This window comes from Muntiacus reevesi, chromosome 1, assembly GCF_963930625.1.
Source record: "Muntiacus reevesi chromosome 1, mMunRee1.1, whole genome shotgun sequence".
Classification (NCBI taxonomy): Eukaryota; Metazoa; Chordata; class Mammalia; order Artiodactyla; family Cervidae; genus Muntiacus; species Muntiacus reevesi.
This window is the reverse complement of record NC_089249.1, coordinates 186,836,932-186,853,464: the sequence shown is the minus strand read 5'-3', so window position 1 is coordinate 186,853,464 and position 16,533 is coordinate 186,836,932. Positions and strand designations below refer to the sequence as shown.

Here is a 16,533-nt window from a genome sequence, read left to right as displayed (position 1 = left end):
ATGGAACCAGAAAACCAAACAGCAGTCTCAGAATTCCTCCTCCTGGGACTCTCAGAAAAGCCAGAGCATCAGATCTTCCTCTTTGGGCTGTTCCTGCCCATGTACCTGGTCATCATCTTTGGAAACCTGCTCATCATTCTGGCCATCATCACAGACTCACACCTCCATACACCCATGTACTTCTTCCTCTGTAACCTGTCCCTCACTGACATCTTCTTCTCTTCCACCACTGTCCCCAAGATGCTGGTGAACCTGTGGACTCAGAGCAAAGTCATCCCCTTCGCAGGCTGTCTTGCCCAGATGTATGCCTTCCACCTGTTTGGGACCATGGACAGCTTCCTCCTGGCCATGATGGCCATTGATCGGTTCATGGCCATTGTCCACCCTCTGCACTACTTGGCCATCATGAGTCCCCGTGTGTGTGGGCTGCTGGTGGTGGGGTCATGGCTGATCACCAACCTCCAGTCCATTGTCCACACCAGCCTCATGGCTCAGCTGACCTTCTGCACTGGCTCTGAAATCCCCCACTTCTTCTGTGACCTCATGCCCCTGCTGAAGCTCTCCTGCTCAGACACACACACCAGCGAGCTGGTGATCTTTGCTTTCGGCATCATCATGGGCATCAGCCCTCTCACATGCATCCTCCTCTCTTATATCTCCATTTTCTGGGCAGTCTTCAAGATCCCTTCTGCTCAGGGCAAATGGAAAGCCTTCTCCACTTGTGGCTCACACCTCACTGTGGTCACTCTATTCTATGGCACCATCTTTGCCGTGTACCTGCAGCCAGCATCTCCCACCTCCTCGCAGAAGGACAAGGCAGCTGCCTTGATGTGTGGGGTGGTCATCCCCATGTTCAACCCCTTTATCTACAGCCTAAGGAACAAGAACATGAAGACAGCTCTGAGGAAACTATTCAGCAAAGCAGCTACCTCTCAGTCCTAGTACAGAAAAGTTGTTCAACACCTACCATGTTCCAGGACCACTGTTCAGTTCCTGGGACACAAGGATACACCCTGTTTCTGCCCTCAAAACATTCAGTCTGAAGGCTGATAGAGACATGTCAATAAATCATCACAGAGCAACATGGTGATTGTGTCAACAGAGATGAATGAAGTGCTGCAGGAAAGGAAAGATATGTATTTTCCCCATGATCTCTTACCCTTTAAGATCAGAGCAGAGGAGATTTTGAAGTAGCCTTAAACTCTCTGAGGTGTTGAGCTCATAGGATTGCTCCTTGTTGAAGGAAAGATTAGTTGTGCTCAATTTTAATACTGATAACGACAATGTGTATCAGCCAAGTGTATTACATCACCATGCTTTCTATGACTTGGGGAAGGACTTTGAGAGCATCTGTTGAGATAAGCTGACTCACTATTGCATTCAGCAGCCATTATTCTCAGTCTTACATGGAGTCTAGTGGTTTGACTTTGCAGGAGGACCACTGTCATCAATAGGCCTCCCATGTCCCCCAGATTGGGACTTAGGAGATGATGGCACTTGGATCATGGTGATTGTGATTCAGCAGGCTGACTGGACCCTGGTGCTACAGGTGCTATCAACAACAAGCAGATGGGCAGCCTGGGTTACACAGAGACTTAGAATTAGGGATTGAATTGTGTACAACAAAAAACATATGTCAAAATCATATGGGTACTTCATACCCAGTACCTCTTTCTCATTGGTGGTGTTCAGTCACTAAATCATGTCTGACTCTTTGTGACCCGAGGGACTGCAGCACACCAGGCTTGCCTGTCCTTCTCTATCTCCCAGAGTTTGTTCCAATTCATGTCCATTGAGTTGGTGCTGCCATCCATCCAACCATCTCATCCTCTGTCATCCCCTTCTCCCCCTGCCTTCAGTCTTTCCCAGCATCAGGGTCTGTTCCAATGAGTTGGGTCTTCATATCAGTTGGCCAAAGGATTGGAGTTTCAGCTTCAGCGTCAGCCCTTCCAATGACTATTCCTTCCAAAGGTTTGATCTCCTTTAGGATTGACTGGTTTGATCTCTTTGCGTCCAAGGGACTCTCAAGAGTCTTCTGCTGCACCACAATTTGACAGCATCAATTCTTTAGCACTCAGCCTTATTTATAGTCCAGCCGTCACATCCATACATCACTCCTGGGAAAACCATAGCTCTGACTATATAGACCTTTGTTGGCAAAGTGATGTCTCTGCTTTTTAATATGCTACCTAGGTTTGTCACAACTTTTCTTCCAAGGAGCAATCGTCTTTTAATTTTGTGGCTGCAGTCACCATCCACAGTGATTATGGAGCCCAAGAAAATAAAATCTGCCACTGGCCAGGTCATCAAGTTAAAATGAGGTCATTGGGGGAGGGGGTCCTAATGACCTCGTGACTATCTTATAAAAAGGTAGAATATGGACACAGACAGTCCCCCAAGGAAGAAGGCCATGTGAAGATGAAGGCAGAGATCAAGGTGATGCTTCCACAAGCCAAGGAATGCCAGAGGTTGCCAGCAAACAACCAGAAGCTAAGAGAGAGGCATGGACAGATTCTCCCTCATACTCCCAGAAGGAAGTGTGTGTGTGTGTGTCTGTGTGTGTGTCTGTGTATGTGTCTGTGTGTGTGTCTAGAGATAGAGATCCTGGGAAGTTACTAAGAAGTCATTTAGAGGGGTTATCTATTAAGGGGACATGTTAAGAACTGGATAAATGGGGACCTGAATTAATGGACATCATTTCATTTTGTCCTTGCATGGCTACTTTCTTAACCAAGAGTTAGTATTAACACATTTTAAAAGTTAACATTTTTAAGAACTCAAAAAGCCAGTTGGAGAAAAGGTAAAACTAGAGGGATTCCAGGAAACAGAGAGACTATCTAGTGGAACAGAAGTGGGAGTCGTGACCTGGACACCCCAACACCAAAGATTCAAGTCCGCCAACAATTTTTTTGATATGGGCAATTTTTAAAATCTTTACTGAATTTGCTACAATATTGCTTCTGTTTCATATTTTGGTTTTTTGGGCAAAGGCATGTGGGATCGTAGCTCCCTGAACAAGGATTGAACCCTCACCCTCTTCATTACAAAGCGAAATCTTAACCAGTGGACCCATGTGGCAGTCCCCGGACAATATTTTGATTCAAGAGTAGAAGGGAGGACTTCCCTGGTGGTCCAGAGGTTGAGACTCCCAGTGCACAGGGCATGGGTCCATCTTGGTCAGAGAACCAAGATTCTGCCTGCTGCACGGTGTGGCAAAAAAAATAAAAAGAAGAATAAAAGAGAGATACCCTAATCCTACTCAAGATGTGCTCTGTAGGGACTGTGTGTGCTATATTTAGTGGCTCAGTCGTACCTGACTCTTTGCGACCCCCTGGACTTACCCCCGTCAGGCTCCTCTGTCCTTGGGGATTCTCCAGGCAAGAATACTGGAGTGGGTTTCCATGCCCTCGTCCAGGCAATCTTCTCAACCTAAGGATCGAACCCAGGTCTCCCACCTTGCAGGCGGATTCTTTAGTATCTTAGCCGCCAGTGAAGCCCAAGAATAATGGAGTGGACAGCCTATCGCTTCTCCAGGGGATCTTCCCAACCCAGGAATCGAACTGGGGTCTCCTGCATTGCAGGCAGATTCTTCACCAGCTGAGCTACCAAGGAAGCCCTTGGTAGGGACTACACCAGGTTAGTGAAGACTGATCACTTCCCATGACCGACAAGAAGATATTTTAACAAGGACTGAAGCCCCTGTGCCAAGCACAGCACCTGACTTACAGTCAAGATGTGTTTGATACCTTTATTTATCCAACATACAGTTAACTGATTACTAATTTCTAAGAACTTTCATTGGTGAACTTAACAATATAAATTCCCTTTCTTTGTGGACTTTCCATCAAGGTCAGATGAGTGAAAAGACATGGACTCAAGCATCTGAGCACCCTGGGGAGGGGTATGAACCTCCAGACCACCCTGCATGGGAACTGTCATAGGGCCACAACTACTGAGCCTACACGCTCTGGCATCCACATGCTCTGGAGACCACTCATCACAGCTAGAGAAACTCCCATGCTGCAACAAAGACCTAGCGCGGCTAAAAAAATACTGTCTCTGTCTAGCAATGAGAGGAGTTTCCTTTCATTAAAGTTTCCTTTTGTTAAAGTTTCATTTCTTACCTAGATAGGTCCCCAGTTCTCAAAGCCTGGGAACACATTATTGACAGGAACAGAACCGAGGCCTTTAAAGACAATATCTGTAAAGCGTTGAGCCTTCTCAGGTACAGTTTCTTTATGTGTGGGTTTCGCCACAACTCAGAGAGATAGAGATGGAGCTGGTGAGGGGCGCCAAGCCTGGAAGTGTTTGGTCTCTCATTGAGCTGAGACTTCTTTCCACTCTCTCATACTCCATTGCTTCTGAGAATGGCCACTCACACACTATGAGCAGTGGTGTTTCAAAGCTAAACTTTGTGCTGTCAACAAGTACTAGGTTTAACTCTTTAATTACGAGTATTTTAGATTTGTATCTCTCTGCTTTCCAAGACAATTGGTCTTTGGAAACGTTTTAAGGGTTACTGAAGTGTATGGGTAATCATAGGACTTCCCTGGTGGCTCAGTGGTAAAGAATTTGCCTGACAATGCAGGAGATGCGGGTTTGATCCCTGGGTCAGGAAGATGCCCTGAAGAAGGAAATGACAACCCACTCCTGTAATTCTTGCCTGGGATATCCCATGGACAGAGGAGCCTGGTGGGCTACAGTCCATGGGGTCGCAAAAGAGTCAGATACAACTTAGCGACTAAACACCACCACAATAGGTAAACCTAGTATATAGATCAGTCTGTATAAGGAAGGTGATACGTGACCCCAAGGTGTTTCAAGAACAAAGAAAATATGCTAATACCTGCTGTTAGGAACAGGATCACTGGAGGTGAAGAGGTGGTGAAAAAGGGCTTTAGGAAGGTTAGCACCACAGGGTCTTCCTTGTTAAATTGGACAGGTCTCCAACAGAGATGCAGTTACTTTACAAGGGTTTGAGTTTTTGTAGGGTGATGCTCAGGTCTGTCTAGGACTTCCCAGGTGGCACTAGTGGTAAAGAACCCTCCTGCCAATGCACAAGACTAAGAGACACGAGTTTGATCCCTGGGTTGGGAAGATCCCCTGGAAGAGGGCATGGCAACCCACTCCAGTATTCTTGCCTGGAGAATCCCAAGGACAGAGGAGCCTGGAGGGCTATGGTCTGCTGGAGTTGCAAAGAGTCGGAGGAGACTGAAGCAACTCAGTATGCAGTTTTCCCTCAGTTGCATATAATACTGTGAGTCCCTTCCTGGCCACACCCTTGCAACTGTGCTTGTTGACAGGAAGTCTGGTTGCTCTAGGGCAGTGGTTCTCAGTCTGGACTGTACATCACTGCCACCTAGGGGACTGGTGGCTCAGTCTGGGCTGGGAGGGGACACTCCGGAGAGTGGGGTCTTAGTGCTCTGACCAGCCATGTAACCCATTTCCTCTGCACTGAAAGATGGATTCTTAACCACCAGAGATGTCTCTCAAAAAGAAAATATTAGCATTTTACAAGGACCTGGTGAATCATGTCATGTTGAATTTTTTCTATATTGTCTATGTATCATAAGAAACAAGCATAGTGCCTAGACCCTAACACGTTCTCAATAAATCATTAGCTTAAAGGAAGGATAAACACTACCCACCAGGAAATGGAGACTTGGAGAGGCAAATGCAACCAGCCTTTGGTGGTCTTGTATGAATGCAGTGAAGATCTGCTTTCTCTGGACTTTCAATATGAACCTGCTAATAATAACGGGGACTTTCTAAATAGATGGGAAAGCAAAACTAGGATCAAACTCATTCTCAACTTAAAATGTGTGAATGGGAACAGTATCAAGCATGCCTACATGTTTGCATTTCTTTAAACCTTGCTCTCTCCTGTTCATTCCTTTCATCCATATTTTCCTATCAGTTCATTTCAGAGTGTTATTTTACAAACTCACTTTTCTTGTCATATTAATACTGGGAATAAGCATGTAGCACATTCTGCTTTCTGTCAGTTAGACATCTAATCACACTTTTCTCATTGTCATGGAAACAACTTACCTTTGAATAGTCCAGACTGGGAGTTTTTATTTTGAATAAACTTTTTGAACAGCTGATTGATAAGATACAACAGTGCATATTTTAATGCAAAACTGTTTTTAATGGGCAGTGACAGTTGCTCTAGAATATAAAAAAATCTAAAATTTCTTGTCCTGCAAAGCAACTGCTGAGAGCAAATATACTTCCAAAATACCATTAGTTTTAAGGCTCCAGATAGTCTTTTGTAACGATGAAAGCTCCCTATAAAACTTCCACTTTACCAACTTTCTGGGTTCATCCAAAGTCTCTTTTTCTGCTGAAAATATATTGACTGTTGCCACCATATGCTGAATGCTTGAGGCCTGGAGACTAATCACTAGCTTGCTGAAACATTTCTGCTCAGATGAGTTGAGTCATTTTAAATAATCCTAAACCTGATTATGCCGATTATAGTGGCTGCTGCAAACGTATTGTGTAAATAATATGATGTTATTCCACAAACTACAAGAGAAAAGAGGAAGGAACGAAGGGAAGGAGGCAAGGAGGGAGGGAGGAAATGGGAAATGTGGTCTATGAAAATCAAATTGAAAGCTTTGTAGAGTCTTAATAATGAAAAGTAATCACTAAAATATATTGCTGCCAAATTAGTTGTGAGCAAGGTAATTGATGGCAATTTCCATATAACATCGTAAGATATACTGAGATCTGAAAGGATTCTGCACCTAGATTGGTTAGCAAGGGTCATTTCTTGTTCAATGTTCATGAAACCAACTGGAGTATAGACTTCAGCCTACATGTAGGGCTAAGGCAAGACTGCTAATACGGATCTACCATCGATGTAATCATAATTAGAGAAAAGTTCTTGATCCTCATCAGGAAGCCCAGTGAATAAATTTACCTGCTGGATTCAAATTAAAATGTGAAAAGTGTGTTTATGCACATTTATGTTCCCACCATTTTGCAAGAGTTTTCAACACGATCCTCATGGCAAAAAAAAGAAAAAAAACAAGAAAGAAAGAGGGGGGCCTAGTGATCACATTGTTGTTTAGTCGCTCAGTCAAACTCTTTGTGACCCCATGGACTGCAGCGTGCCAGGCTTCCTTGTCCTTCACCATTTCCTGGAGCTTGCTCAAATTCATGTCCATCAAGTGAGTGATGCCATCTGACCATCTCATCCTCTGTCATATGCTTCTCCTCCTATCTTCAATCTTTCCCAGCACTAGGGTCTCTTTCAATGAGTCGGCTCTCCGCATCAGGTGGCCAAGGTATTGCAGCTTCAGCTTCAGTCCTTCCAATGAATATTCAGGGTTGATTTCTTTTAAGATTTAAAATGCCCCTAACAAACGTGAGTTTCATTGGAAGAGCAGAAGAGTATTATTCATCCTATATCAAAAGTCATGAACCCCAAATTGATGCTAAGACTATGTCTCACTAATGGAAGAATGAAAGGGAGGGTGGAAAGGAAAGAAAGATGAGGGGAAAGGAAGAGAAAGAAGAACAGAAGATAATCATATTTGGATTTGATTTCTCCTAATTTTGTTTTCTATGAATCTGCTTCACTGAAGAGAAACAATGGTGTTTATGAACAATATACCCTTGGGACAATTGTCTCAAAACAATATACCTTGAGATAACATGGGTTGTCTCAAAACAACTTAGTTAGATCTTTGAGACTGTCTCAAACATGGGTGGCTTTGTTTGGGGAAACAAAATTCCATGGAAGGAAGCTATAAGAATTCCATGAGTTTTCACAGAATGTACAGGTCTGTAGAGAGCTGAGACTAGAATTCCACCTCTGACTCCCAACTTTACATCACTTCCCTCTGCCCTTGTTTCTTTCCTAGCAGACACTGGCTATCCATGGAGCTAGAAAACCGAACAGCAGTCTCAGAATTCCTCCTCCTGGGACTCTCAGAAAAGCCAGAGCATCAGATCTTCCTCTTTGGGCTGTTCCTGCCCATGTACCTGGTCACCATCTTTGGAAACCCGCTTATCATCCTGGTCATCATCACAGACTCACACCTCCACACACCCATGTACTTCTTCCTCTGTAACCTGTCCCTCATCAACATCTTCTTCTCTTCCACCACTGTCCCCAAGATGCTGGTGAACCTCTGGACACAGAGAAAAGCCATCCCCTTCACAGGCTGTCTTGCCCAGATGTATGCCTTCCACCTGTTTGGGACCATGGACAGTTTCCTCCTGGCCATGATGGCCATTGATCGGTTCATGGCCATTGTCCACCCTCTGCGCTACTTGGCCATCATGAGTCCCCGTGTGTGTGGGCTGCTGGTGGTGAGGTCATGGCTGATCACCAACCTCCAGTCCATTGTCCACACCAGCCTCATGGCTCAGTTGACCTTCTGTGCTGGCTCTGAAATCCCCCACTTCTTCTGTGACCTCACACCCCTGCTGAAGCTCTCCCGCTCAGACACACACACCAACGAGCTGGTAATCTTTGCTTTCGGCATCATCATGGGCATCAGACCTCTCACATGCATCCTCCTCTCTTATATCTCCATTTTCTGGGCAGTCTTCAAAATTCCTTCTGCTCAGGGCAAATGGAAAGCCTTCTCCACTTGTGGCTCACACCTTACTGTCATCACTCACTCTGTTCTATGGCACCACCTTGACCGTGCACCTGCAGTCGGCATCTCCAGCCTCCTCACAGAAGGACAAGGCGGCTGCCTTGATGTGTTCGGTGGTCATCCCCATGCCGAACCCCTTTATCTACAGCCTAGGGAACAAGGACATGAAGACAGCTCTGAGGAAACTGGTCAGCAAAGTAGTCCCATCTCAGTCTTAGGGCAGAATAGTTTTTTAGCATCTACCCTGTTCCTTGGGCTTCCCTGGTGACTCAGAAGATCTGCCTGCAATGCAGGAGACCCAGGTTTGACCTCTGAATCTGAAAGATTCCCTGGAGAAAGGAGTGGCTACCCACTCTAGTATTCTTACCTGGAGAATCCCATGGACAGAGGAGTCTTGTGGGCTACAGTCCATGGGGTCACAAAGAATCTGACACGACCAAGCCACTAACACTTTCACTTTCACTATATTCCAGGACCACTGATCAGTGCCTGAGATACAGGAATACATCCCATCTCTGCTCTCAAGGCATTCAGAATCTGGTGGGGGATGGAGATGTGTCAATAAACTGTCACAGAGCAACATGGTGATTGTGTCACAAGAGATGAAGAAATGAGTGATACAGAACAGGAAAGACATGGGTTTTTCTCCATGATTTATGTTACCCCTCAAGGGCAGCATAGAGGAGACTTTGAAGTAGCCTTAAATTCTCTGAGGTTTTGAGCTTATAGGATTCCTACATGGATAATCCTTATTGAAGGAAAGATTAGCTACATTCAATTTTAATACTGATAAAGACAATGTACATTAGACAGATATAAGGCCATGTTTCCTAATGACTTGGGGGAGGAATCTGAGAGCATCTGTTAGGATTAGCTCACTAGGTGTTCATTCAGAAGGGACCAGTCTCTGTCCCAGAGGGGGCCTAGTGGTCCATAAAGTAGCCCCTCAGTCCTCGGGCAGAATAGCTGTTCAGCGCCTCCCAATGTTCTGTGACCATTTCTCAGTGCATGGGACACAGGAATATATCCATTGCTGCTCTCAAAACATTCAGAATCTGGAGGGAATAAAGATATGCAATAAATCATCACAGGCCAACTTGGTAATGCATCATAAGAGAGAAATAAAGTGCCATGGGAAGGGAAAGTGTCGCTCAGTCATGTCTGACTCTTTGCGACGCCACGGACTGTAGCTGGTCAGGCTCCTCAGTCCACGGGATTCTCCAGGCAAGAATACTGGAATGGGTTGCCATCCCCTTCTCCAGCGGATCTTCCCAACCCCAGGATTGAACCCAGGTCTCATGCAATGCAGGCAGATTCTTCACCATCCTATTTTTGCCATGGTTTATCTTCTTCCATGAAGACCAAAGTAGCATAGCAGACTCTGAAGTAGCCTGAAATTCTCTGAGGTTTATAGGATTGCTGTGTGGATAATCCTAGTGAGATGAAAGACCAGCTCCTCTCAGTTTAATATTGATAGAACAGTGTGTATTAGCCACATGTATCATATCACTGTGCTTCGTAAGTGACTTGGGGGAGGACTCTGAGAGCATCTGTTGAGATGAGCTGACTTGCTATCCAACTCAGCAACCACCACTCTCAGACTCACAGGGAACCTAGTGGCTTGACTTTGCACGAGGATCACAGTCTTAAACAGGCCTCTCGTGTCCCCCAGATTGGGACATAGAAGATGCTGGCCTTTGGATCCTAGGGATTATGATTCAGCAACCTGATACTGGATCTTGGAACCTGGCTTCTTAACAGGCTGTCCAGGTAGTCCTGAAGCAGGCAGTGCACAGACCACAGTGGGAGCACACTGGCCCTGGACGAGCTTCAGAATCCATATGTTTCCTGTGATTCCATCACCTGACTCCAAACCCTATATGATTCTATAGGTGATGCCAGCAACAAGTGGATGCAGAGAGCTAGGATGCACAGAGAGGTCGAGTTAGGGGTTGCGGTGTGTCCTCCAAAGAGATATGTCACAGCCTAATGTCTCGGTCTAACCCCCAGCACCTCAGAAGGTGACCTGTCCTGAAAATAGGGTCTTTTCCAAGGTAACCAGTTCTAATGAGGTCACCAGGGTCCTAATCCACTGTGACTGGCACCCCTATAAAAAGAGAGAAATTGGACACAGACATGTACCAGGGAGAAGGCCACGTGAAGATGGAGATGATGCTTCTACCAGCCAAGGAATGCCAGAGATTTCAGGAAACCACTGGAAGCTAAGAGAAAGACATGGAACAGACTTTCTATCACCACCTCCAGAAGAAATAAACCCTGCTGACAATTTTGATGTTGGACTTCTGGCCTTCAGAACTGCTAGAGGATACCCTTCAGTTGTTTAAGCCACACAGTATGTGATACTTTGCTATGAAGCCCTAGCAAACTAGTACAGTTAGATTAGGAAGGGCTGGCATTGTGCAAAGACCATGCCCAGATATATCCTCTCAAGCGCTGACTACCCTGAGTTCTAGTTAAGGGAGTCTGTGCTACAATTAGAGAAAACCTGTAGGATTCAGATTGCATGAATTCAACTTCTTGGTCTCACTGTGATGACAATGAGGATACCAATAGCTGAGATTTATTATGTGCCCTGTACAGGGATCATCCCTTTAAATACACTATCGCATTAAATTTTAAACAAAAAGCCTACAAGAGCTATCCCCAGCATTTTTGGCACCAGGGACCAGTTTCGTGGAAGACAATTTTTCTATGGACCAGGGTGTTGGCAGGATGGTTTCAGGATGATTCAAGTCCATTACATTCATTGTGCACTTTACTTCTATTATTGTTACATCAGCTCCACCTCAGATCATCAGGCATTAGATCCTAGAGGTTGGGGACCCCTACCTTTATTACAAGGTAGGAAATGTAACTCCTTATTTTACAGATGAGGAAACTAGACTTCAAAAGTGCAGCTTTCTCATAAGTAGTAGTGAATGTTCAAACAGGGGACCCATTCTACAGTCCCTAGTCTCAACAACACACAATATTGCCTAGAATTTGGTGTCTAAAGCATGGATTTACCAACTGCAGTCCGTGGGCCAAATTCAGCCAACAACCTGTTTTTGTGTGCCCTGCAAGCTAAGAATGGTTTTTACATTTTTAAATGGTTGAAAATTTTTTAAAAGAAGACTACTTCATGGCACATTAAAATTATGTAAAACCCTAAGTTTAGAGCCCATAAATAAAGTTTTATGGGAACAGAATTGGACCATAAAGAAGGTTGAGGGCCAAAGAATTGATGCTTTTGAACTGTGGTGTTGGAGAAGACTCCTGAGAGCCCCTTGGACTGCAAGATCAAACCAGTCAATCTTAAAGGAAATCAACACTGAATATTCATCGGAAGGACTGATGCTGAAGTTGAAGCTCCAATACTTTGGCCACCTGATGCGAAGAGCCGACTCATCGGAAGAGACCATGATGCTGGGAAAGATTGAGGGCAGAAGGAGAAGAGGGCGACCGAGGATGAGATATTTGGATGGCATCACCAACTCAGTGGACATGAGTTTGAGCAAACTCCAGGAGATAATGAAGGACAGGAAAGCCTGGCATGCTGCAGTCCATGGTGTGACAAAGAGTTGGACATGTCTTAGTGACTGAACAATAACAACAACAAGCAACACTCATTAATTCATCATCTATGACTGTTCGGGGGCTTCCCAGGTGTCACAGTGGTAAAGAATCTGCCTGCTAATGTAGGAGATGCAAGAGACACAGATTCAATCCCTGGGTTAGGAAGGCCCCCTGGAAAAGGAAATGGCAACCCATGTCAGTATTCTTGCCTGGAAAATTCCATGGCCAGAGGAGGCTGGTGGGCTACAATTTATGGGGTCGCAAAGAGTCTGATATGACTGAGCACACACACACACAACTCTTTTCAAGCTACGATGAATCCTGTGCAAAATCTAAAATATTTACTATCTGGCCCTTTACAGGGGGATTTTCTGACTTCTTTTTAAACTAATTTTTATCAGAGTAGAGTTGCTTTATGGTGTTTCATTAGTTTCTGCTGTATAGCAAAGTGAATCAGCTGTACATACACATTTATCCCCTCTGTTTCAGATTTCCTTCCCATTTAACTGACCTCTTTTCTATAGAAAAAGGAAAGCCTGATTCTCAGTGGTCCATGAATCACAGTCATCATTATTATGGGAAGCTTGACAGAAATGAAGACTCAGACACCATATCAGACATTAAGTCATCATTTTAACCACTTAAGTCATCATTTTAACCAACCCAGGGGAGTTATATGAGCCTTAAAATTTGAGGATCACTGGAATAGATGGGGGTAGAGGACGGCTGTGGAGATCTGGGCCCTAAATATGTCTTCAGGGACATGAGAGATCCAAATCTGGGGCATTTTTTCCACAGGCATTTTCCATTTTTCCCTGCCCTGGACAGGGTCGTGGAGAGGTTCTACCCAAAAGCTTTAAAAGCACTACAGCTACAGTTTGAGGAAGTGGCCAGCAGGTGGCAATAGTGGAACGTCACAAAATGGATTAAAAACTGCTTTTGGGAAACACAGATCCTGGCTCCTCTGGGAGGGAACAGCATGTGCAACCTTCTCAAGGTGGGACAGAGCCTGGGTTGTTCAGAGAAATCATGGAGACTGGTGTGTCCTTAGACCACAGTGAGGACAGAGGAAGTGTGCTGGGGGCTGCAGTCAGACCTCACCAGGGGGAATTGGACTCAGGATGAGGGGACCATCATGGGGTTAAGCAGGAATGCAGGAGGGCAGGTGCTTCAGAACAGACCTGTTGCTGAGTCCTACCATGCGTTAGTGATGAGCAAGCTTTTTCTGTAAAGGGCCAAAGGGTAAATGAATATCAGCTTTATGGACCACAAGGCCTTTATGGACAGAGGTCTGTGACCTCTGTCACAATGACTCAGCTCTGATGCTACAAGGAAGGCAATACCTCGAGAAAAGGGCAGGGCTGAGCACCCATGAAACTTTATTTACAGACACTGAAATTTGAATTTCTATCATTTTACATGTCACAAAATATAGTACTTTTTGAAGGTGTGGTACATATATTAAAGTATGAAAGTCAAAGTTGCTCAGTCTTGTCTGACTCTGCAACCCCATGGACAGTAGCCTTCCAGGCTCTTCTGTCCATGGAATTCTCCAGGCAAGAATGCTCGAGTGGTTTGCCATGCCCTTCTCCAGGGGATGATCCTCCTGACCCAGGGACTGAACCCATGTCTCTCACATTGCAGGCAGATTCTTTACCATCTGAGCCACCAGGGAAGCCCAAGAACAATGTAATATGACTCAGCCATTAAGAAGGGTGAAATTGTATGGCAGAAACCAACACAACATTGTAAAGCAATTTCCCTCCAATTGAAAAATAAATTTGAAATAAAGAACGCAATAATGGCACTTGCAGCAACATGGATGCACCTAGAGATTGAGTGAATAAGTCAGACAAAGAAGGAGAAATAGTGTGTGACATCCCTTATATGTGGAATCTAAAAAGAAATGATAGAAATGAACTTACAAAACAGAAAGACACTCAGAGAACGAACTTACATTTGCCAGGGGGGCAGGATGGGGGTAAGGAATATTAGGGAGTTTGGGATGGACAAGTACACACTGCTATATTTTCAATGGGTAACCAATAAGGACCTACTATATAGCACATGGAACTCTGCTCAGCATTATGTGGCACCCTGGCTGGGAGGGGAGTTTGGAAGAGAATGGATACATGCATATGTATGGTTGAGTCCCTTCTTTGTTCACCTGAAACTATTACAACATTGTTTGTTCATCAGCTATCCCCCAATACAAAATAAAACATTTAAAAAATAAGTAAGTAAAATGGATAACTAACAAGGACCTACTCTATAGCACAGGGAACTCCGCTCAGTGTTATGTGGCAGCCTGGATGGGAGGGGAATTTGGGAGAGAATGGATACATGCATATGTATGTATGAGTCATTTTGGCTGAGTCACTTTGCTGTCCACCTTAATCACAACATCGTTAATCAGCTATACTCCAACACAAAATAAATAAAAAGTTTTATTAAAAATAGTACCTTTTTCCCATTGCATTGAAAAATGTATTGAACTCATCAAATTAATGCAGAAAGATTCTCAACTAATATTTACCTTCTGTGTATTCTGCTCCCCCAAATGATTGTGATAAAATGTAGCATGGAGTGGAGCTTCTGCTTGCTTGTTTTAAAGAAAGTAAAAAAATATTGCAGAAATGCATCTGCTGTTTGGGTTCTAGTGGCTGGTACTCCTCCTCAGCCCTGCCCCTCCAACATAGTTGCCTCTCTTAATATGGCTGGCTACCTTGCAACCATGTGCCAGGTTCTTAACCACTAGGGCCACCTGGGAAGCTCTACCTGCAACAGGTGTTCCCAAATACAGTAACTACCAAAATATCTCGACTACATCTCGAAAGGGGAGGAGAAGGGGATGACAGAGGATTAGATGGTTGTATGGCATCACTGACTCAATGGACATGAGTTGAGTAAGCGCCAGGAGTTGGGTGATGGACAGGGAAGCCTGGCGTGCTGCAGCCCATGGGGTTGCAAAGAGTCAGACACAACTGAGCGACTGAACTGACATCTTGAAAACAGGAAGTCAGGAAGAAGTTTCCACCTTCTGTATCAACTGTCTAATCCCTAACTAATTGCAACCCAGAAAATCCTGTCTAAAATCTGCCATCTAGTGTGGGCTTTCTAAAATTACAAATCACTGGACATCTTAATCCTATGGTCACATCACTAAGTCTTCCCTCACAAACAGTAGGTTTGAAAGTCTTAATTACCAAACAAAATTATCAACAGTAGTATGAAATTTGATCCACGAACTGTAGCCTTTTATTTTCAATCATGGGGCTCAGCAGCTGCTCAAAATTTACTTGTTGAGTAAATTAAGGAATGAATGAACTGATGGATGGATGAGAGGACTGATGGATGGATGACGCTAGCCAGTTGCTGTTCAGTCACTAAGTCATGTCCAACTCTTTGCAACCCAATGGATATAGCAGGGGGCGCCTCTGTCCTCCACTGTCTCCCAGAGTTTGCTCAGATTCCTGTCCATTGAGTCAGTCATGCCATCTAACCATCTCATCCTCTTCTGTCCCCTTCTCCTTTTGCCTTCAATCTTTCCCTGCACCAGGGAAAGATTCCTTGGCCAGTATGATAGTACAATAACATTTCTTTCTCTCCATATGGGATTTTATTGGGTATTCGGATCAGTTTGAGAGATTCAGACACTGAGGATCACAGAGGGGAACTGACCGTCCCAAGGTCACATACTGAATCGGGTGGGGTGGGGAGGAATTCCAATTCAACCTGTGTGACCCTAAAATCTGATCCCTCTAGCATCATGATGTTGGACGGCCTCCCAGGCAGATGACTTGGAACAGCTCAAGTCCTGCCCCATGTGTGGTTCTCAGGGGGCAAAAGTCCTCACCAGATCTGCTGCTGAGAGTGACTAGAAAGCCACTCCAACAAGACACAAGAACAGACTCAGTAAGACTTGAGCCCAAGGTCCTGGAAAGGAAGTTCCTACTTCCAAATGTACATTTATCAGGGATCTGTGGAATCATTTCCCTCTTTGTGAATCTGTGTAGTGGGAGGTCTCCCCAAGACCACCCTCAGGTTCAGTGATTCACTAGAAGGACTCAGAGAACAAAGCAAAGTTGTTGTATTCATGGTTTATTGCAAAGGATACAAATTAAAATCATCGGGTGGGATGAACTGGGAGATTGGGATTGACATATAAACATTGTTGATACTATATGTAAAACATATAACTAACGAGAACCTACTATATAGCTCAGGGAAACCCACTCAGTCCTCTGTGGTGACCTAAGTGGGAAGGAAATCCAAAAAAGAGGGTGTGTGTGTGTGTGTGTGTGTGTGTGTGTGTGTGTGTGTGTGATTCCCTTTGCCA

At 44.6% G+C, this 16,533-nt stretch overlaps 1 protein-coding gene and 1 pseudogene across 1 annotated transcript; both read left to right on the top strand.

The window, feature by feature from the left end:
- LOC136165701 (olfactory receptor 1I1-like) lies at nt 1-942 on the top strand. The gene has a single exon (XM_065932035.1). It carries the CDS (start codon nt 1-3, stop codon nt 940-942), a length of 942 nt encoding a protein of 313 aa, XP_065788107.1.
- Nucleotides 943-7,890: 6,948 nt separating this feature from the next.
- LOC136165685 (olfactory receptor 1I1-like) lies at nt 7,891-8,836 on the top strand (annotated as a pseudogene).
- Nucleotides 8,837-16,533: the final 7,697 nt, after the last annotated feature.

Excerpts from the sequence above, each read along its gene's own strand:
- LOC136165701 (XM_065932035.1), top strand. The coding sequence starts at position 1 with ATGGAACCAGAAAACCAAACAGCAGTCTCAGAATTCCTCCTCCTGGGA.